The 21,509-nt window shown below is 35.1% G+C and overlaps 3 protein-coding genes across 7 annotated transcripts; 1 reads left to right on the top strand and 2 right to left on the bottom strand.

The window, feature by feature from the left end:
- Positions 1-1,678: 1,678 nt before the first annotated feature.
- On the bottom strand, positions 1,679-3,648 carry LOC137710972 (uncharacterized). The gene is made up of 3 exons (XM_068450152.1): positions 3,137-3,648; positions 2,865-3,037; positions 1,679-2,182 (listed from the first exon to the last, which is right to left on the bottom strand). Exons 1-3 carry the CDS (start codon positions 3,569-3,571, stop codon positions 2,056-2,058), a joined length of 735 nt encoding a protein of 244 aa, XP_068306253.1. The 5' UTR covers positions 3,572-3,648; the 3' UTR covers positions 1,679-2,055.
- A 3,226-nt stretch (positions 3,649-6,874) lies between these two features.
- Positions 6,875-12,255, bottom strand: LOC137711667 (uncharacterized). 5 transcript variants are annotated; one of them, XM_068450927.1, is made up of 7 exons: positions 12,014-12,255; positions 10,173-10,212; positions 9,683-9,950; positions 9,422-9,560; positions 8,094-8,137; positions 7,788-7,931; positions 6,875-7,206 (listed from the first exon to the last, which is right to left on the bottom strand). In XM_068450927.1, the coding sequence occupies exons 3-6, from the start codon at positions 9,944-9,946 to the stop codon at positions 7,803-7,805; spliced, it is 576 nt and encodes a 191-aa protein (XP_068307028.1). In that variant the 5' UTR covers positions 9,947-9,950; positions 10,173-10,212; positions 12,014-12,255; the 3' UTR covers positions 6,875-7,206; positions 7,788-7,802. The 5 variants fall into 5 exon arrangements, with proteins under 5 accessions (XP_068307028.1, XP_068307026.1, XP_068307027.1 ...); XM_068450925.1 differs by lacking the exon at positions 10,173-10,212 and adding an exon at positions 11,524-11,636 and having other exon boundaries at positions 8,094-8,179; positions 12,014-12,253; XM_068450926.1 differs by having other exon boundaries at positions 8,094-8,179; positions 9,683-9,952; positions 10,173-10,226; positions 12,014-12,253.
- A 4,515-nt stretch (positions 12,256-16,770) lies between these two features.
- Positions 16,771-21,194, top strand: LOC137711028 (cinnamoyl-CoA reductase-like SNL6). Its single transcript, XM_068450222.1, has 4 exons — positions 16,771-16,986; positions 17,087-17,241; positions 19,752-19,949; positions 20,579-21,194. The coding sequence occupies exons 1-4, from the start codon at positions 16,872-16,874 to the stop codon at positions 21,008-21,010; spliced, it is 900 nt and encodes a 299-aa protein (XP_068306323.1). The 5' UTR covers positions 16,771-16,871; the 3' UTR covers positions 21,011-21,194.
- The last annotated feature ends 315 nt before the right edge of the window (positions 21,195-21,509 follow it).

The raw sequence follows: 21,509 nt of genomic DNA, 5'->3' as shown, positions 1-21,509 counted from the left end.
AATTTGAAGCTAGGAATGTAGGGAACAAGACTATAACATTTTCGAGGGCCATATGTCATTGAAGATGGTTGGAAAAATCCTTTGAAAGTGGCCCAACAGCCTTGGTTCTAAGCTTCCAAAATTTCTGGGAAAATCCTCCATTCGTCCTAACAGCTTCTAAACCTTGAGATTGTTCACTGATAATGAAAAAGGTAAGGGAAAGAGGGGTCTTAACGCTTACCTTGGTTGGGATCGACAAGAACTCATCGGAGAAGATGGTGAACAGTGGCAATGGCCACTGTGCAGTGCAAGCTCCACACCTGGGTTTGATGTTCAGGGTCTGAGCTTAACAGAGATAAGGAAGGTCAACGAGCGGTGGTGGTCTGATGGTCTAACTTGCCGGAGTAATCAAGTGGTGGTGGTTCGGTGTTATTGTGCACGGTGAATGCAGAGAGAGTCAAGAATCTCACAATATGTTGGTCAACGAAAGTCAACAATCTCGCCTCTAGGGGCATTTTCATCAAATCACTCATTTAAAATTAATTAAATTGTAAACTTAGGGACGGGTTGTCACAAGTGTGACTTCAATTGTTCACATTTAATATTTTAGGACTCGTTTTGAAATGCTTTTAAAATAACTGAAAGTGTTTTTAATGAAAATACTTTTGAAATCAATCTTTAATAAAAATCACAGGGCTCGTTTGGAAAGTGTTTTTAAAATGATTGTAAGCGCTTTTGGGAAAAAAAAAAATTTTAGAACCAATTCTTGGTAGAAATTTAAGAAAATCTTGAAAAAGCACTTGAAGTGCATTTAGAACCCAAAAATATTATTTAAAAGCGCTTTCAGTCATTTTAAAAGCAATTCCAAACGAGTTCTAAATAGATCCTACAAAAACACTTAAAGTACTTCTTGCAAGAGCACATAAATCAATTTAGGGCCAGTTCATAGATTTAAAGAGACCCAGGGCAAGGCCAAGAATAATGCCCTTGTATAGGTCCACATAAGAAATATCATTTGTTTTTTATTCAGACATATGAAAAAAGGGTCCCCGTGACTTAACTCTTAACCAAGGTTTTAAAAACATTAGGCGCTAGTTGGACGGCAAGTAGAAGCCTAGTGCCTAGACGGCTAGACGAGGTCTAAGCGAGGGGAGCTTAAGTGAATTAGGCGGATTTAGTAAAAATAAAAATAAAAATTAATTAATTAATTTTTTAAAGGACCAAATTACTAATCATTCCACCAAGTGACATTCCACCAAGTGACTGTAGCTCTCCTTCATCACCAGTGAAGTATTGAACAGTCAACCTTGACAACCGCTCTACTGAATTCTAAGTTTCATCTTCAAATTATGGCTCTTGGAAACTCAACCTTAGTCAACGGTTAAAAAGCTGTTTTTCTTTCTCAGGTTGTCCTCCTTGTTAGTTCTTTCCCACCGCTGTTGGCATAAACATATGCTTGTAAACTAATTTTGGTGCCCCTCACGATTTGGGGCCCTGTGCAGCTGCCTGTTTGCCCTGCCCCAGGGCTGGCCCTGAATCAAGTTCATCAAAAATGCTTTCAGTTATTTTAAAAGTACTTTCAAACAAGCTCTTGTTTGATGTCCCAAAAGTTCAAAACTTCAAATTGAATACGAAGCCGTTAGCATGAATGAAGGCAAAAGTACTACAAAGTCCATGCATTCGATAAGATACAGAAAAGTGACAGATTAGAATACATTATAATTTTATTTATAAACATTTACAAGGAAAGCAGACAAGCAAATGAAATTAACACATTCAACCTTCACTTAGCAAGCTAGAGATTTCAGCCGGGTAAGTAAGCACATTCTACATATTACATACATATGCTATGTATTTAGCACATATACATGTTTATTTCTTGTTCTTCAAGTTAAGTAGTGGTTATAGTTATACTTCGACAGTAAAAGCCTTTCTCATAAAACTGGTACCTCCCGTCTTCTTTTTCTTTTGCCGTTTTTACCAACATCAGGAACGTTGGGAATTGAATTCCCGGGGACGCGAGTGGCGTGGTTGAACTCTCTTTGTCGAATTCGCGGTCTACTTCATCCAACAGAGTTAAAATGCAGGAACCAGAGCCGGCACAGATGATGCTTGAGTTCCGTCGTCGATGTTGATTTCTTCATTGTCGTCTTCGTCTTCCTCTGCTTCCCACATGAAGCTAGCGAAGGACCCCAACACCATGCTGCATTAAACATAACATACACAGACAAATCAAACTTTTTTCTTACGCTTAGGAAAAGACGACGCTTCCAAATTGGGCAAAGCTCCGAGCGCTTTATTTTTTAATCTTATTTACAAGTTTAAACAAATGATAGAAAAAAAAATTTAAGAATTAAAACAAGCAAATATTCAATTTTCGGTGAATTTAAGTTAAGTAGACGTGACGCACTTTAAAGAGTATATTGACATAAATTTATAAAGATAAACTTATTGTTCTGAAAAATAGTTTATGGAATTAAGTTTGGAAGATAAAATAGTATAGTTTCATTCGCAAAATTAGTGGTTTATGGGTAAAAGAATTGACGATATAATACTACATGGAAGTCACGTGATTTAAAATGTCGAAAAATTGGACAGAATTGTTTAGAGATTAATATCGAAAAAGAATAATTTTAGAGACTTAATCTATGCTCGAGTAATAATTCAGCGACAAAATCGACAATTTATCTTTATTTTTAGAGAAAAATTGATATAAAATCGAAAAACAAAATACTAAAAACATCGAACATTTTTATTTGTTGAACTAAAAACACCAAACTAAATTCCTTGCTTGGGTAGATAATCTCTCGTATATTATCTACCAAGCAAGAGAGTTTGAAAAAAAATAAAAATAAAATAAATAAAATAAAATAAAAGCCACATACCAATCGTCAGGGGAGGCAGAAACAGCCTGATCAAAGTAAGATTTAGCCCGTTCCTCATCTCTCTGCGTCTCCCAGATTAGCTTTCCGTAGAGCGACAACAAATCACCGTCTCCCGGACTCTCCAATATCGCCCTACAATAGCACTCCTCCGCCCCCACCGCATCCTTCTCCACCTAATCCAAATCATTCAATCATTTTTATCATCTTTCTTTTCTCATTAATCATAATTAATGTGCAGATCAATTTGATAATTTGATTAATTAATCAATTACCTCGTGCAAGAATTTCCCGTAGTTCCTCAGCAGCAACGGATCGCCGGGGTTTGACTTCAGCATCTCTTGATAATACGCTCCGATCTTCCTCTGCTCGCCTTCCTGCACCGTTACAGTATTCCCTCCGCAATCGCCGCCGCCAGGAACCAGCTTCTCCGTCGAAATTCCACTTCCCGCCAATTTACCGGCGTAACTCGCCGGCAGAGCTCGAAATCCGTCGGACGCCGATTGCAGAACGTCGCTCTCCGACAGAGATCTCCGGATCATCTTATCTCGGCGGCGATTGACGTCGAAATGCAGGGAGATCATGGGAGATCCGACGGTGCTCCTCTCGCCGGAGAAAACGCTCGAGAGCGAGTCGTTCCGGGCTAGGGACACTCTAGGCGAGCCGGAAACGGCCGGTGACCGGAGCGCAAAAGAACCGGTTCGGATCATGACTGCTAATTGAAGCTTTTGCCTACTTTGCAGTGTCTGAGCAAAGTGTGAGACTTCGTAGTTTTTCTCTCTGCTTTTTGCAGAGAGATCCGTGAAGTGAAGGCCTGTATATATAATTCACTTTGCGCCGTTGGATGCGCTGACGGGGTTGACTTGGGGTGGTACGGGATGATGACACGTGTGGAATTTGCACGTGAGGCTGGCTAGTGAGTAGTGAGTAAGCCACTCCGATGGGGAAGGCGGGAAGATCGTGAATCAGGTAAGGAACGAAGCAGTGCCAAGTGCAGGTTTCACGACAAATCTTTGTGGGTCCCCTCCGTGTATTCCAAACGTGGAAAGAGGCCTTTCATCAAAGTCTACCGAAGCACATAATTCGGACTTTTGAAATTTGATCTAACGATTACAAATAGAGATCCATTTTAAAAGTTATAATAACTTTAGTCGTTTGATCAAATTTCAAAGGTCCAGATTGTGTGTCTTGGTAGATTTGATCAAGGGGATCCAAAAAGGATCCCTTTCCTCCAAATGTAATAATAAAATTAGTTAGACACTTCGAAAATTTATTTTCAACTACTTGTAATATGATTTGGTGTACATAGTTTTGTTCCGAAATACTGAAAATGTTCTCCTAGTATCATCGTCTAGTTAATAAACCATTAAATCATCTTCAACAAAGATGTTAAGTGTAAAACATCAAAATGATATTCGATGACTTATGGATCAATTTGACATTTTGTACAATCATTTGGTCCACCCGATATATTAAATTAAAATGCTATTCTATAATTTTTATCATCTCTTTGTGGTACAATTATTAACATAGCCTATAAAATACTTGTTTATTATGAATTGCATCCCACTTATTAAAAAAATTTATCAAATCAAACAAATTTTGTTTTTAAGCAACCAAGTTTTGTTCAAAAAAAAAAAACCCGATGGTAATGGGACAGACAGGAGGACCCCTTCCTAGATTATCCGCATCTGACCGTGTGATGAAAAGTAACTGAGATTTCACGTTACCTATTTTTTGGTCGCTCAGAAGTTTTGGCATAAATTCTGTGTTCCCATCCCAGCATATGGTTTTGGCATAATTTCTGTGTTCCCATCCCTGTCCCATGCCGTTGGTTTTTATAAAATAAGGTACAAGAATTTGCCAACACTCACATAGGGTTGCAACTTGGATAGAAATATTCGACTCTGACCGATCGTGAGCCGATAAGTTCTAAAGTATCTTGTCCAATCCAAATTCGACATCAAAAACCTAAAAAATATGAGAAGAATTGGATACGAATTGAAATGTATTTGAATATTCCGAATCTCAGAAACTTGTCTAATTCCATTGCATACACTTAATTATGTTTTAAATAGGTATCCTTGCTATATATTGTACAAAATACTCAAATATAAACCAAATCGGATATTCACATTCGAAACTTTTCAAATGAAAACATATAACTCCCTGAATATATATTATGTAGAGAGAGCGTGGTGATGATGATATATTATGTAATCTTGGCATGGATGAAGCCAAATAACTCCCACAACTACGAAATTTCGGAATTGATCTGATCTCGAAAGTTCAAATTTGCCAAGAGTATATTTTGAGATTTTGATCCCAAAATTGTGTGATATTCATATCCAAAACTTTTTGAATTGGAATTAAAAACATGCATTTCTAATCCTAAAGATCTAAAAATTAAGAAAACACTCACATTAATAACGAGTTGTGAACAATTAAAGTGTCGCATATTTAATTTGAGACAACTATTTTAGGAGAATTTTTTCAATGTTTCTGAACACGAGTCAGTCGATATATTTCATGTTATAATTTAAAAGAAAGTGACTAAATATAATTTTTATTTAAATCATGGCATATGGGATACTGATTTATGTTTTGAATGGATGGATGGAAAAATCTCTCCCACTTTAGGTCATGATTCATAAAACTTACATAGTACATGTACAATATTATTGTGAAGTTTCTTGTTAACAAAATAAAAATGTGTAAACTTTTGTTTAAACATATTTTACTTTTGACACGAGACATCACGCGACGCTATTCTGATGTCATGTAAGTTCTTGTCTCGTAAAACACTTGTAAAGATTTCTAACCGTTAGGTAAATCGTCTAATTATTATTACTTTGTTACTTTTGACAAACAGAAGAAGACAAATGCACACCAAGAATTTCGTATATAGCTAGAATGACCTTTACAAATTGCAAATGCTAATTCGTTAAGAATTAATCGAATTGAAGCTATAGCATCACCATTCGTTGGAATCAAAATATCTGCGAGATTCGGGTCCCAATTTGTGTCGATTAAACAAACAGTTGAAATTTCCAAAATAATACATTCTCAAAGAGTATCTAAATTGATAAAGAGAAGAATAGTAGTGTCACTTGTAAAGAAAAGACAAGAAAATTGATCGACTTTTAACGGGTCAATGACAAATCCCAAAATCAACTTAACAAAGTGGGGTTTATCTTATCTCTTAATATAATATTTCAAGTTGATAAGATAAAGTATGTACCAAGTAACGATTCCTTTTTATTATGACAGCTTGCTTTGTCGTGATTTTATTATTACACTATCGTTTAATAATCATTTCGTTTTTATTTCTAGTTTTCAGATAAAAAATAGAGGAGTCGTTTTCACTGACATATTTTCATTTGATATGTTCTTCATTTCTCCCTTCTAGGCTTCAACCTCTCACCAACTTCTGTCTTACCCTAACAACTAGAAATGAAGGAAATGGTTCAAACCAACAGTTTTCGATTGCTCATCGAATTATTGTTATATTAAGTAACTTCAACAAAATTAGGGTTTAGGGTTTAGGGTTTAGGGTTTAAGGGATCGTGTTTGGACCTATTTTTCACACCATATGAACCCAAAAAACAACCTGTTGTCGGGTGTAAAAAATGCACCTCTAGTAACTTCAACAAAATTAGGGTTTAGGGTTTAGGGTTTAAGGGGTTGTGTTTGGACCTATTTTTCACACCATATGAACCCGAAAAACAACCTGTTGACAGGTGTAAAAAATGCACCTCTAGTGTAAACTTGGTATCAAATTTCTCTAGTGTTAGCAACTGTCAACTCAGTGTACATATTGCCAATTAGTACTATGGTCTAGTAGTATTCCTCTTCCCTTATAAGTGAAATGTCCTACATTCGATTCTCGTCAGTGGCGAATTTGAACCACATTATTGCTAGAACATTGTGAGGCTTAGCCTACTCTCTCACCCCTTTAGCGTATATCGTTTGTTAAACTATGTGCACATAATGATTCATATAATCTGCAGATGTTAGTCTCAAGTGTTTCTTGTGGCACAAATTTGAGAAAACATTGAAAAAGGTACAAATATCTTGATCCCAAACCACCATCCAAAAAATATCCCACTGGGATGTAATGGTAATACAAAAACAAGGTCCACTATTATACGTTGATTTAATCTTTCAGTGGTAAACCCACGATCGATCTGTAAAACTAACAGCCATACTTATCCGGCTTCATGCAAATCGGGCCGACGGATAACTCTATGAGTACAAGAATGTACCTGATTGTTTGAAGTATACGAGTATATTTAGTAACATAGACATTTCTCCTCTGTTTGCGTTTCATCCTCCTCATCGAAACCTAAATTTCAAGATAATAGACTACAATTAAGATCAGAAAGACACAACTTTTGTAAGTGAATGGAACCACCCCTACTATGTAGTCAAATACAAGCGTGAACAACATTGATTGCAACCTTATATGTCAGCCATCAAATATATCAGCATCCATGTTTGCATGATTGTTAAGTTGGCTAGGAACATGCATTAGCTGCTAGAATTTTGAAGTCGTTGACGACTTGTGACAGCAGGGAAGTTGCCAGATTAAGATAAGCCTCTAATGCAGGGCTGCCTAAGCAGGGCCGTTATAAATGACGTTGGCCAGATGTCAACTAGTTTTCACGTTGGGAATAACGAATTTCAGTTGTGTGTTAACTACTCCATTCTGCTACAGTTGATAGCCATGCCACCCTTAAATTGGAGGCTTATCCTCAACTGTTATCTACTTAGCTAATAATGCCCTTAGCTTCACAACAATGCTAATATGGAGTGTGAGGCCGATAACGATACTACATGTAAGGTTGCTTTAATTGCTCAGATCTCTTTGTATTTAGGATGTCAAAAAAGTACTATCAATAAAACCGTCAATAAAAGTATACGAACCTCCAAAGACCAAGCCTACTGATTCTTCTTTAGCTTGGATGTGGAAGAAGATGATCTGAGATCTTGACTAGAAGTTCTAATTATGAAAATAAATGTTTCCACGAGCATGCCAATGACCAATCCAAGAATGCCTCCAGCAGCATTCTGAGATGAGAAAAATAAGAGCGGCGTCAACTTATATAGTACTGTAAATAAGAAAAAGAACATGCAGATAAAATAGGAACCAAACAATAATCACATATTACAATGCCCAGAAACCAAAAAATAGTTTAATAAAATAGAAACTACTCTCTCGAATATACATACCATGACGGGACTGTGGTTAAACAAAGCTCTGAATGCAGCATATCCTACCAAATAGCAGGTAAACATGGTCACCACAACATGTAAACCTGTAGAAGTTTTGACTGTTTTAGCACTGGAGCATCCAAAACATATTTTCAAAGAGAATAAAAATTCTACAGAAAATTTACACAACAAACACAATTAAAAAGGAGAAAAGAAACTAAAAGATTATCAATCATTCGCTAACAAAGGGATAATAAATATATTTTTTTTTTTCTAAACATAACAATAGATGCTTTAAATTAGAAAAATAAACCACTCAACTCTATTCGGAAATAAGAGGAATGAATTTTAAACAGAGATTCAAATATGTAGTCAAACTATTTCAATGAATTCTTAACACAAAATGCTTCCCATGAAGCAAATGTTCTAGGCTAGGGAGCCTGTACTGCCTTCCATTCGGTTCCAGTTTCACCTAAACCAGAAAGAAATCTCTAGTTTTGTGAACTAGTTCCAGTTTCACGGTTCACCCAAACTGGAAAGAAATCTCTAGTTTTGTGAACTAATTCGATTCCATTGTGATTTCATGTACTCCTTACATAAATAATGGTCTACTATCATGTTAATTTAAAATGCAAATGTATCCAATACTTTTATGACTTGGTTCGGAAATTATCACAGAATACTCACCCCACCCAATGCTCTCCCTATTACCAACAGCCAGTAATTTCCCCATATATATCCGAGATTCAAATTTCTCAATCAGTCACCAATTTCCTTTCAATATCATCTGCTGGGAATGTAATGGCAAGCAGAGAGTAAAAACAAAACAGCAATATGACAAAAAATAACGGTCATAAAATTTCTGGCATTAATACACAGGAAAGAAGAAATTATTTCTTTCATCATTCAGGTGCTAACACATTAGAGTAATCCCACATAAACAAACTGCCATAGAACACCAAACTGCCCAGTCAACAAAACCAGCAAGTACTTTGCACACCTGTACAAATAATTAGAACTTTGGTACAGATCACACATGCCCGAATACATCCTACGACTCACCAAAATTTCATTATTCTTTGAAATTCCATATAAACATCCTTGTATTATATCACAGTTTTGTTCGCATTCCCCTCAAATCCATTCACATAAAAATCAATTTCCATCAATGGACCAAAGCAATAACTACAAATTGAACTCTTCCTGATAAGATCATTGAATTAAAGAAACTTACGCCATTATCACAAAACTGAAAAAGTCCAAGCTCAATGTATTTGCCACAGTAATATCATTCAGAAACAAGCAATAAAACATTATGTTAGACATGTATAAACTCTTTATCTTACCAAAGCCGAGTTGATCCTTGTAAGAAGAGAAAGGCTCAGTGGTTTCTTTCTTAGGGGTAATATCCTTCACAAGTTCTGCATATGCATTCCTCTCCAAAACTTCAGCCAGCTTCTTAAGTCTAGCCTTCAACTCCTCACTCTAAACACAACAAGAACAATTACATTTCATTTGGAATCTCTGGAAAATACAGGAAAAAATAACAAAGTTCAATTGCAAACAAAACAAAACACAAAGGGGTGATATAGTGTTTTGCGTTTCACCTTTTCTCTGGGTTTGGGGCTGGTGAGGACAAACTCGCATCCAGAGAAGAGTCGGGCCAACTGCGGTCGGGTCGAGGCATCAGATGCAACCCAAAGAGCTCGGAGAGACTTGTACGGTACACTGGGTTTGGAGGATAGATTGGACGCAATTTGCTGGAGTTCATGAGAGAGGTCTGGGTCTGTGGAAGCTGAGGTGAGGAATGAGAGGATGGGTTCGGTGGTCGATACGACCAGTCCAGGTGGATTCATCGGATCACTGCTCATTTTCCTGTGATTTTATAAAAAGACCATAGGGCTTCAATTTATGACCACCTTTCCAGACAGTATTAATAACAACGGTGCATTCTTTTTCTTTTTACTTAATTAAGAATTGTATTGTAAGAACAATAGATTATTCAAATTATCATCAAAGACCCAGCAATTACAAAACACAACTGTCCAAGTGAATAAAAAAAGTAACCAATGAGCAAGAACATGGGAATTCAATTACCTCGGCAAGGTGTTATGGAATCGAGCTCAATACTCCAAACCTGCACAAATTCAACTGAAAAGACAATCAGAAAATGATTTCGACAATCAGAAAACAACATTCAATACCAACATTCTATTAACCGGAATTCGGGAAAAAGAAAACAAGATTCGACAATGGGGTCAGCGAGGATTTGATTGAAGCAGAGGGAAATGCGACCTCACCGATCCAATTGGTGGTGGAGACTTATCAATCCTGACCTTGGAGGAGGAAGAGGAAGAAAGAGAAGGAAAAGCAGGGCTCTGTAAGTTGCGTTTTCAGGTCTTCCTCGTGAAGACAATGGAGATGGAGAAGGTAAAATTTTCAAGTGGTCTTACAAGGTCTGCAATTATTCTCTTCAAACTAAATCTGAAACGTTGGTTTTTATAACTAAAGAATCAAAGGCCAAGATTAGCTTGAACTGGGTCATGTTTACATGTGTATCTATCCACATGCAAGAGAGACTGTTTGTTTGAAATGCTTGAGAAACATATTTGATGGGAATTGATTCCCTCATTCCTTTGTTATGTCAGTTATTTATTATAAAGGACTTGAAAGGGCTTACACAGCTAGATCCACCTTGTAAGCTCACTTTAAACCATCAATTTACGGACCTAGGGTTAGCCAAGTTGGTTAGAGCAGCATCTCCGTCTACACTAAACTTGAAGTTCTCTGATCTTAATTTAGATGAATTTAATGTTGGATATATACCATTTGTGAAATAAATAAACAAACACCATCAATTTGTTTTCCTTTTCTAACTTTTCTTGAACAAACTCACTTCAGCAACCATCAAACACCACAAACTCACACAGCCATGATACTTGGTAAATCAACTATAATCTCTCTTTTCATTCGAACCATGTCGACATATTTCTTTAAAATTTTCAAAGGGAGCAGAACAAAGAACAACTGGTATGATACATAAAAGTAAAACGAAACAAGTTTATAATTTGTATCTTCCAATTGGCTAATCCATGACATACTAAAAGTAAAATCATTTGAATTATAAGGGAGACCCATGCAAGCAAGTATGACAAGTTTTGTGCCTAACTTAAAAGATATCCACAACTCGTAAGCACTAAATTGTCCATACATTAGCATATTTAATGATTGCGATGGATATATTCATAGAAACTAACATAAATAGAACAGACACTAAATTCCCATCAACACATGAGAATTGAGAAATTATGATTAGTACTTGATCAGTTAAAACTACTTGAATTGAAAATAATAACAAGAGAATGAAAGCTAAGCTTTGTAAACATGTAATTGTAGCGCTTGTTATTTACAGTTACGAGCCGAATACATGAGAACAAAAAGTTCATACCCATCCGCGAATCTACATGTGAATTTTTAGCAAAAAATTCCAACTCCCCATTCCCTACTTTGGTTGGTAGAGAGCCCAATAAAACCAAGACCATTTACCAACCCCTTGATTCTCTGGTAACAAAAAGCACAATACAATAGCATTAACTTTATCAAGATTCCAAATACTTCAACGTATGAGAAATAGCTCAGTTAATGGTCTCTCAAGATCGCCACTGAGTTTGTTTAGATTCAAATAACGTTCAAAAATGGCCAAGGCAGATACATGGTTACTACTAGACTCATTTGACATATAGGAGGAGGAGGCAAACCTCAAGGATGGCCACCATTGAAACAATCTCACCAAAAACCAAAAAAACGAAATCGAAAGAAACGAATTCAGGCGACCAATCAAAATCACAACTTGGAAACGCCAAAAGATGATAAATTTCTCAAATTAGATCCGAATTCAGCACCCAAATAACCAAATTAACGAATAATCAATTGGGTACCTGGAAGATGAGAAGATGGACAATATCCAGATGGTAAAACCCAAAATCCAACCGAAAAATAGAACCCTTGTGTGCCGGTTAGACGCGTCTTCAGCCCGCTGTCTCTACTTGCGATTCGGCGGTCGAGCATAAGATCAAGGAGAGTTGGAGACGGCGATGATGGCAATGAGTAAAGGGAAGGAGATGATGAAGGGGAAGGAGACGATGAAGCACACATCAAAATCATTAATTATAAACTGATTAACTAATAAATATATAACATTGCAATAAATTCGTAGGTTTATCTATATGACTTTGTAATGTTTTAACGGGCCACGTTATGTCCAATTGAATGGGCCACATTGTGCCTTATTTGGACCTAGTTTGGTACTGAAGTGATTCTGAAAAAAGCTGGTATCAAAAAAAGCTGGGAGCTGTTTTTATGTTTGGTAAACATTCAGCTTCAGCTTTTTTTCACAGTTTTGGGTGAAAAAAAGCCAAAAACAAGAAGCTGCAAAACCCAGCTTTGAAAAATCGGCTTTTTTTCACATCTGTTTTACATAAAAGTTTACCAAACACTATAATACTGTTTTTTTTTTTCAAAAGCACTTTTACAAAAAAGTTTACCAAACACTCTGCTGCTTTATTTCACAGCCGCTTATTCTCACAGCACAACAGAATCAGCTTTTTTTCAAAGCACAGCAATACCAAACCAGCCCTTGGTCTACCAAATAGGCTCTAGAAAACACTAATTAAGAAGTATTTGTAAATGAATCCTTAGACCATTCTTAAATGAAATGTAAAATTATAAGAGTCAAATTATAATTGATGGTTAATGTGACAATCTAAAGTTTTACGTCAAATTTTCTATTTCTTCAACCGAATTGTCAAATATTATTATATTATTTAAATAGAGCTTGAAATGGTTATAATTATTAAAACAATGTTGAAACAAATTTTTTATTGGTTGATATGTTAGTGGAACAAGGAACCCACCATTAAAATGAATTAAAAATAAATTTGACATTGAAGTCAAATTTGACTCCAAACCACAAAGCCTTCAAATTCAGTAAGCAAATAACACTTCGATTAGTGAGACTTCTGATGTCGAATATGCACAATGGCATTCCACTTAGGATTTTGACATCTCCTTTGAAGATACTCTTACAAAGAGTCATTTGCAAATCTGATTTACATGAGTCTTGTATATGCCTCTATAGGACTCATGTGGTACATTCCTATTGCGTCTTATCTAAACCTTTGTAATATATTCCTAACTAACTTGGTCATCAATTAACGATCAAATAAACTGATTAACTAATAGATATATGACATTGCAATAAATTTGTGAGTTTGTCTATGACATTGTAATGTTTTAATAGGCCACGTTATGGCCAATTTAATGGTCCCCCAAACATGCTTTAGAAAACACTATTAAGAAGTATTTGTAAATGACTTCTTACATGTAATTAGTTGTAAATCTTATTCACATGAATCTTGTATATGCATCTATAGGACTCATGTGGTACATTCCTAATATGTCCTATCTAAACCTTTGTAGTATATTCCTAACTAACTTGGTCTCTATCCATCGGGATTTGAAAGTTCCTAGAAAGGTTTTAACATTGTTTGTACCACACTTTACCAATCCCGAAACTAGAGCATCAGTCAACTTTATACCTTCAAAGCCCATTGAAAAGATTCGTGTTGAGGCACTCCTGCTAAAGGAACCAATCCCGAAACTAACGAGCATCAGTCAACTTTATACCTTCAGAGCCTATTGAAATGATTCGTGTTGAGGCACTCCTGCTAAAGGACAAGAGTTTCTCTCCAACCAGGAGGCCAATCACAATGTGACAAGTGTCAACATCAAAATAAACTCTTAGAGTCCCACATTAACCACGAACGAAAGCATGCAACTCTCCTCAACTATAAAATGACACCATTCTCCTACAATTATTCCCTAATGCCATTATTGTAGTACCCATTATTAGAACCTACTAATAATGATTATGCTTAGACCATTTTACTACGTAAACTCTACATTACTAATGAGATCTCCTCTACCCTCGTGGATGTAGTACAACTTAGAGTGAACCATGTATAGTTTGTATTTGTTTCGCTATCTCTATCTCTTACATATTACCCTCACTGAGTGACCAGAGCAACCTTGCAAAGGTCATAACTTGACACTTTACGTTATTTTAAAGTTAACCTGTTTTGTGCATCAACAAATATGTTTGAAGATACTTGAGAGTACAATACTTGAATAGGTGAGTATTGTATTCTTGAGACTATCAATGCGCATGCCACTATCAAGGCGCATGTCATCACTAACAAAGAAGTCATGTACTTTTTCCAAATGGCAATGATAGAAAGCAATCATTCATATGCACCATGATGAGGGTTGGATCCTCATCAATTTCTCTTCCCATAACAACTAGAATTTAATCCACTAATGCTAACGCTCTATTTAAAAAATTCATGTCCTTTTTGATAAATTTAAGAAAATAATATTGTTTGCTTTTGGTTTTAAATTATTGTATTGTTTATTTTTAATGTTTCTATACAATGATATGTCTGGTCTAAAGAATAAGGGAATAAATTGGTATCGAACTCATCATCTACGATATTCAACCTTATAACCTCTCACTTACAAGAGAAATATCACTAGATCGTAGTACAAAGCAACTAGTGTATTGTTTATTAAACAACGAGTTTTGATGAGGAATTTAAAATGAGAAGATGTCATTTTAGTATTATTTTTCAAGGAAAGAGGCCATTTCCCAAACGTCTCTCTCTTGAAAATATTGTTCAAGGGTTATTATTATGTTAAATTGAGTACCATTGCCTCATAAAATTCAATGCTTGAAAGGGTTTTTAATTTTTTTTTTATTACAATCGATATTCTATATTAAATTATAGCAAGGTAGATGAAAAGTTTGGATACAAAACATATTGAATTGAAGAAAAAGACTCTAACTACGGCAATCACCGATTGCAATACTCCAAAAAATTATATGCTTCAATGCACGTGGCTTGCGAATCAACTCCGTTCCTTTTAAAACGTTGATTTAATTTTACGAAGTTTCAACACAGAGAAATATTTTAGGGTAGAATGCAATCACTCAATTTTCTTGGTGCATCCGTGACCAAAATTCAAACTTATCTTTCATCCATTCGGACACAACGCAGACAATGGCCACCGATCCAACTTTTCCGCATCGAAAAGTAAATGGTCGCGTAAAGTGTCAGACCAGACCTGATCTATTTGTTGACCCAAATTTTGACTAACGGATTTGGTCTATTGTGCAGTGCACCGAAACTCCCAAACGGCAGTGTAATTTTCTATTGATCTATTTTTTAAATTTATAAATAACAATATTTACTTTAAAGGAATAAAGATTTGAGGCAGATACTCAATGCATCAGCCACTAAGTATGCAACTCAACATAAACATGTCATCGCCTTCTATATGGGTTGAATATGAGATATTTTATTTGTGTAATTGTAACACAATAATATATTTTATTAGATTAGATATTGGATTAGTCACCGACGAGGTTTCACCGACGCCGTCATGTCATGGCTCAATTTTTTTTTACCACTGTAATAAAATGACACTTGCTTGAACGGATGAGTTGGAAGTGATTTAAAAATAAATATATAAATAAACAACTACAATTGTTGTATCACGTAGGTAAGGAAGGACGAAGTAGGTATGTGAATGTATAACTACATGTGTGAAGTTTAATGGAGACACATGTTCCCACCAAACCCCATATAATAGCAACTACCTCCCAACTAGAGTTAATCCCCTCTCCCCTCCTCTCCACGTTCTTTGAATGCTAGCCACCCGTCCATCTATGCCTTCCCTTCCCTACTTCTCTTGCAAACCAATTTTAATTTTCAATCGTCAGATTAATGACCAAATACTAATATGTGTGTTTAGAAGATAAGAATAAGTGTGTGAATATCACTTTCTTATAATTATTTGTAACAACCAAGAGTGGGTAAACAATCCCAATGTCAAGACATCCTAAGCATTATCAGAACGAGATTGAAAATAAAAGAGTATAATTAAAATTTTAAAGTAGTAAATAAAATTTTGTAGAATTTGAGTGTAATCAACCAATATTTTTGAAATTTGGTTTTAAAAAAAAAAACCAATATTTTTAAAATTTTAGGTGAATTCCTTCAAAATTTTAGGTATAAGCCTGATTTTTAAAAGCCTAAAGTACACTAGAAAATTCCACCAAATTCATCAAAATGCATAACTTTTTAAAATATTTTAAAAACAATAATTGAATATATATGGTGTTTTATGAAAGAATAATGTTAGGGAGATTAAAATTCTTAACTCTTTTTTTTCTTTAACAAACGATATTATTTATATTAAGGGATCATGAGTGAGCTAAGCCTCATAATGCGCTAACATAATGTGGTTCAAATTCGTTTTTTACCAGAATCGTACCCAAAAACTCCCACTTACAATTCAAAATAAATATCATTAGATCATAATACTAAGCGACGCTAAAATCTTTATCTAATTAAGTACACCCCTAAATTTAAAACTCCGATACCGTATTAATCAAACTGCTAAATTGTAAAAACGTGAACTGTCAAGCAAATAAATTAGCAATAATCGCGATCTCTGGAACGTCAACAAGAGCGTGACGAGCGCAATACATACTTTCTACAATTGTTGCTGGCTCTGTGGCGCTTGGTAAGTAACGTGCGGGACTACTTGTCGTGCCTATATATATAAACTTGATTCCTCTCGATCTACCCGGAACCTGCAACCTCCCTAATATTGCCAGCTCGGACCTTCAAACCCCAAAAGCCTCTTTCTCTCCCTCTCTCGTACAGAGAGACACAAATGGCAGCAGCAGCAGCAGTATGCGTAATGGATGCATCAGGTCACGTAGGCGCCAGCCTCACAGAGCGCCTGCTGCAAAAGGGTTACACAGTCCATGCTGCTCGCCAGAGGCATGGTGGGTTTTTAAATTTAGCTTAATGAAGCTTTTTACTTTTGTTTAGTTCTGGATTATTATCGTTAATTAACATTGTTCTTGGGGTGTGTTGGTTAATTAGGGGAAGCGCGGTTGGGTGGGATTTGTTGTGACAAAACGAGGCTCAAAGTTTTCGATCTGGATCCGTTCGACTACCAGAGCATGCTCGACGCTCTCAAGGGCTGTTCCGGCTTGTTTTATTCATTTGAGCCTCCACAAGATCAGCCTGACTGCGATGTATGTACCTTCTTTCTCCCCAATTGACTCACTTGATAATCTTTTTGTTTTCGTTTTTTTAAGCTGAAAACTGAAAATAAGGCTTTCAGGTTTTTTTCTTCAATAGAACTAAAAGATGAAATGTTTAGTAAACGAACCCTTTTGTTAATCAACTGCACTACAAATTCTGTGTTTAATTTGCTGATCTTCTCTGTGGGATATTTTATTTGAACCGTTGAATCTCTTTCTGCACCAGCTTACTCTTTACACTCATATTGTTTTTAATTAAACTTTCAATATCTCTTTAAATTTATTGCTTAAATTATCCTCACAAACCTAATTCAAGGATGTAAATTTATCTTTACACTCATTTAAAAAATAAAAAACCAAAATCAAATGAAAAGAGCTTGGAAACATGCGAAAACAATGATGCAAAGATTGTAGCTGTTGGTGGTTTGGCTAATTATTAGAATTTAGATTGCAAAGCAAAGGCTAATATTATCAGTAGGATATTCTACAAACGCATACATGAGGAACTTAGCTAATTAATGTTGTCTATTATCTAACTGTAACTCTCGAATTAAGTAGTAGCAGATTGATATGTAATCCACCAACAAAAGCAGGATGTTATGGTTAGATGTAAATTAAGAAGTAGAAGACTTTGGTAAATGGTGTCCAAAAAGAACAACAAATACTTGGTAAACTTATACAGCTAATAGTCAATAAATCAATAATTCAACTCTCCATTAATAAATTTATATTTTAGTTGATGGATTGAAAATTTTAAAATCACCCTCCATCCGTTAAAAAAAAAAGCTTATTTTTTCTTTATGAAAGCGTCTTAGGGTTTTTGCCAGAACAAAACGCACGTTAAAAGTTACGTAATGGTTAGAGTTTAGTTACTGATTATGGGTTTATTAATAGGAAAACTAATGAAAATGGTTTGAAAACTTTGAGTTTTAATGATAAAGACAAAATAAAAGGTAAAGTGAATAGTATCAGGATTGACTTTTTAGTATAAAAATGTGGTTTTTCGTTAAAGTGAACAGTACCGTGGACTTTTCGTTAAAACTCCTTTTATTAATATCTTATTTTTCTTGTTAATTTTATCTTATACTTAATGGTAATTATGCAATAAGGTAATAAAGCTATTTCACATTTAAAGTTTAAGTTGGGTGTAGAAAGAGGTTAAATGTGTTCAAATAAAATTTATCTTTCTCTATTCATTTTGTGTTAGTGTTTTAAACCCTTTTTCCATAACAAAAATTAAAGGATAAAAATAGAGAATAAATAACGAGAGTTATTATCAGCAGTCTAAACAAATTATTAAGAACAATTATTACAGGATAGTTCAGTAGTTAGGGACAAATTTCAGGTTAAGTTTAATTTTTTACTCTAATAAATCACACAATAGTAACTATGAGGAAGTGAAATGATTATGTGAGTCTTTCCTATCTTTAAAAAAAATAAACTAACATAACAAAGTTACTAACTAATCTTTTTAAAATACAGTTATTATACACTCGACATTTTAAGATGATCGCGTAATTGGCTAATGAAGTTGTCACTTCGTCCAAAAAAATAATGATTACATAATTAGTGTATGGAAATGATTGGAGGTGCTCTGTTGTGGCAAGAATAGAAGTTTGAAAGTGATATATAATTATATATCATTTGCTTTTCTAGATTTTGTATATATCATGTGACCAATAAACCAAATGAAAAGGAGCTTATTTGGTGAATAAGAAATAAAGAGGAACTTTAGTCAAAAGTCGGATATTATAAATGATGCAGTTAACCTTTCTCTGATCCGATAAGGGATCCAATTTTCATGCAATCTCCTGGGTTTGGCCCTTATTTTTCTTTTAAATAGTAAACTGATTATTAATGATCAAATACGAGTTGGTACATTAATATCAGCAACAAGACTATTAAAAAGCTAAGTCGATACATTACCATCATCAGCTAGATTATAAACGAGAATGCTAAGCAGATTTTCTTAAAAGTGAGACTCTCTATGTACTTTCTGACACTTCATTTTTTTCGCATAATATTTTATAATATTAATAAGAAAATTTAAATTTAGATTATGAAGTAGCAGAAAAAGTATAAGCTAAGTCGGCTCCCAACTACCTAGGGAAACACTTCCTTCTCTTCAAACACCATACACTGTATCTATATATCTATTTTTTAGTTTTTATTATTTTTTATTAAAATATCAACATTACCGGGAGGTGGAGGGAAATAGACGGTATGTTTTTTTAATAATTAGATCAACGTAACACAATCAATCAGCCTCTTAATTATTATTTCTTGAGAACTAGTCAAAAGTCGGACATCATGTGTTGATTGTTTTCTCAGGTTTTGAATGTTTTATAAGAAACCTTTTCAATATACTGGGTTGGATTCAATCAATTGAGGAAATAAAAAATTCGAACAGTAATAAAAATCAAATATAACTGAAATATTTGTAGCACTCATGTTACGTAGCATTAAATTTACAACGGTTTTTATATATGTGTTGCGTGCAGGAATACATAGCGGAAGTAGAGGTTCGGGCAGCGCACAACGTACTAGAAGCATGTGCAAGAACTGAAACAATAGACAAAATCGTGTTTACATCTTCCGCTGCTGCCGTCTTTTGGCGAAATGATCGCAAATCGACGGTTCTCGATTTGGATTTGGATGAACGGCACTGGAGTGATGTCAATTTCTGTCGTAGTTTCAAGGTAAATACTATATCTTTACAATTTTTTGAACTCATCAATTAGTCCATTCCAACAAAAGAAAACAAAGAGTCGTTTAGTCAAATGTGTGTGTTTGTCAAATGATTATACGTACATGTAACCGCAACAAAAATACAAAAATACAAACACAAAAAAAAAAAACAAAAAAACAAGAAGACTTTTTGGTACGGGTTGGTGGCCCGATGCGCAGCCACAACTTGGGAAACTAGGAGTTCTGCCGCCGCTTGCGTGGACCATTTCTAAGTTCTAACTCTTGATGAGATGTGGTCGCCACACGCATTATTTGGACATGAGGATTCCAGTATGCAGGAAAAATGGATCATTACGCTAAATGTCATATAATACAACGGATTGAATTTTTTTTTAATTTTCAACCAATTGTAGTATTATACTTTCAAGCTATATTCCAACATGTTAAAAAATATCTCGTCGTTTTCAACGGTCATAAATGACTCATGCATGTAGATGTCGACGCGATGCGGTTCGTGAGCCCAGTGTTGATCAGTAGTTAGAGTGTTGTGAGTCGGTAGGAATGTGATCCGATCCCACTTTCAACCTGAACCAACAAATTACTAAACTTCACTTATCCATATGTATTTGTTGTTGGACAGTTGTGGCATGCATTATCAAAAACCCTAGCAGAGAAGACAGCGTGGGCCCTTGCAATGGACAGGAGCTTGAATATGGTGTCTATGAATGTAGGGTTGTTGATGGCTCCGGATTTGTCCATCACCAACCCGTATTTGAAAGGAGCGGCTGAGATGTACGAAGATGGCGTGCTCGTGACCGTCGATACTAATTTCTTAATCGATGCACACATCTGCGTTTTTGAAGATGTCTCGTCCTACGGTCGATATCTGTGCTTCAACAACATCATCAATCGGGCTGAAGATGCTCTAGAGCTTGCTCGGAAGTTGACTCCTTCTGCCCCTTCAAATCCACAAGGCCAGGACCAAGATATGAGTATCCCTCAACAGAGGATAAGCAACAAGAAATTAAATAAATTGATGGTGGAATTTAAGAGCAAATCTCAAGAGTGTTGAAGGGCGATTTGCTTATATTATATATATATATATATGTGTGTGTGTGTGACATGTTGGTCACCTAATTAAAGGCATATATTATTAAGAAAGCATGTTTTTGTAAGTGCTATATTTATTTGTGTGCTTAATAATATCGTTTGTTAAAAAAAAAAAATATATATATATATATATCTTATTTCTTTTATTTTTTTGAAGCTGGAAATTTTCATGTTGCTTGTTTCAGAAGTCAAAAGAATAAATTGGAGCATTAATTAACCTCCGAACTATGACCAAATTGTAGCTTTGATTTTTTAATTAAAAACCAATTAAAATTGATATACAAAAATTCTTGCAAAGTTTAGCATGAAGGACTAATGTTCCACATTTTGTTAAACATGTATAAAGCTACAATGCAATCATAGTATAAGAACTAATGCTTCAATTTTCCAAAAAATAAAAAAAATCAAAGTTTTTGTAAGTTGCAATGATGGCTACGTAGTTCCGGTCTCATTCATCTCTA

This window comes from Pyrus communis, chromosome 12 (genome assembly GCF_963583255.1).
Source record: "Pyrus communis chromosome 12, drPyrComm1.1, whole genome shotgun sequence".
In the NCBI taxonomy this organism is placed as follows: domain Eukaryota; kingdom Viridiplantae; phylum Streptophyta; class Magnoliopsida; order Rosales; family Rosaceae; genus Pyrus; species Pyrus communis.
The sequence above is the reverse complement of the archived record's forward strand: the minus strand, read 5'-3'. Positions and strand labels throughout refer to the sequence as shown.

Excerpts from the sequence above, each read along its gene's own strand:
- LOC137711667 (XM_068450925.1), bottom strand. The coding sequence starts at position 9,946 with ATGAGCAGTGATCCGATGAATCCACCTGGACTGGTCGTATCGACCACC. Across the intron at positions 8,180-9,421 it reads CAAGGATCAACTCGGCTTTG|GTTTACATGTTGTGGTGACC; the intron begins GTAAGATAAAGA and ends AAACTTCTACAG. Across the intron at positions 7,932-8,093 it reads TTAACCACAGTCCCGTCATG|AATGCTGCTGGAGGCATTCT; the intron begins GTATGTATATTC and ends TTCTCATCTCAG.
- LOC137711028 (XM_068450222.1), top strand. The coding sequence starts at position 16,872 with ATGGCAGCAGCAGCAGCAGTATGCGTAATGGATGCATCAGGTCACGTA. Across the intron at positions 17,242-19,751 it reads AAGATCAGCCTGACTGCGAT|GAATACATAGCGGAAGTAGA; the intron begins GTATGTACCTTC and ends TGTTGCGTGCAG. Across the intron at positions 19,950-20,578 it reads ATTTCTGTCGTAGTTTCAAG|TTGTGGCATGCATTATCAAA; the intron begins GTAAATACTATA and ends GTTGTTGGACAG.
- LOC137710972 (XM_068450152.1), bottom strand. The coding sequence starts at position 3,571 with ATGATCCGAACCGGTTCTTTTGCGCTCCGGTCACCGGCCGTTTCCGGC. Across the intron at positions 3,038-3,136 it reads ACGGGAAATTCTTGCACGAG|GTGGAGAAGGATGCGGTGGG; the intron begins GTAATTGATTAA and ends GATTTGGATTAG. Across the intron at positions 2,183-2,864 it reads TCTGCCTCCCCTGACGATTG|CATGGTGTTGGGGTCCTTCG; the intron begins GTATGTGGCTTT and ends TGTTTAATGCAG.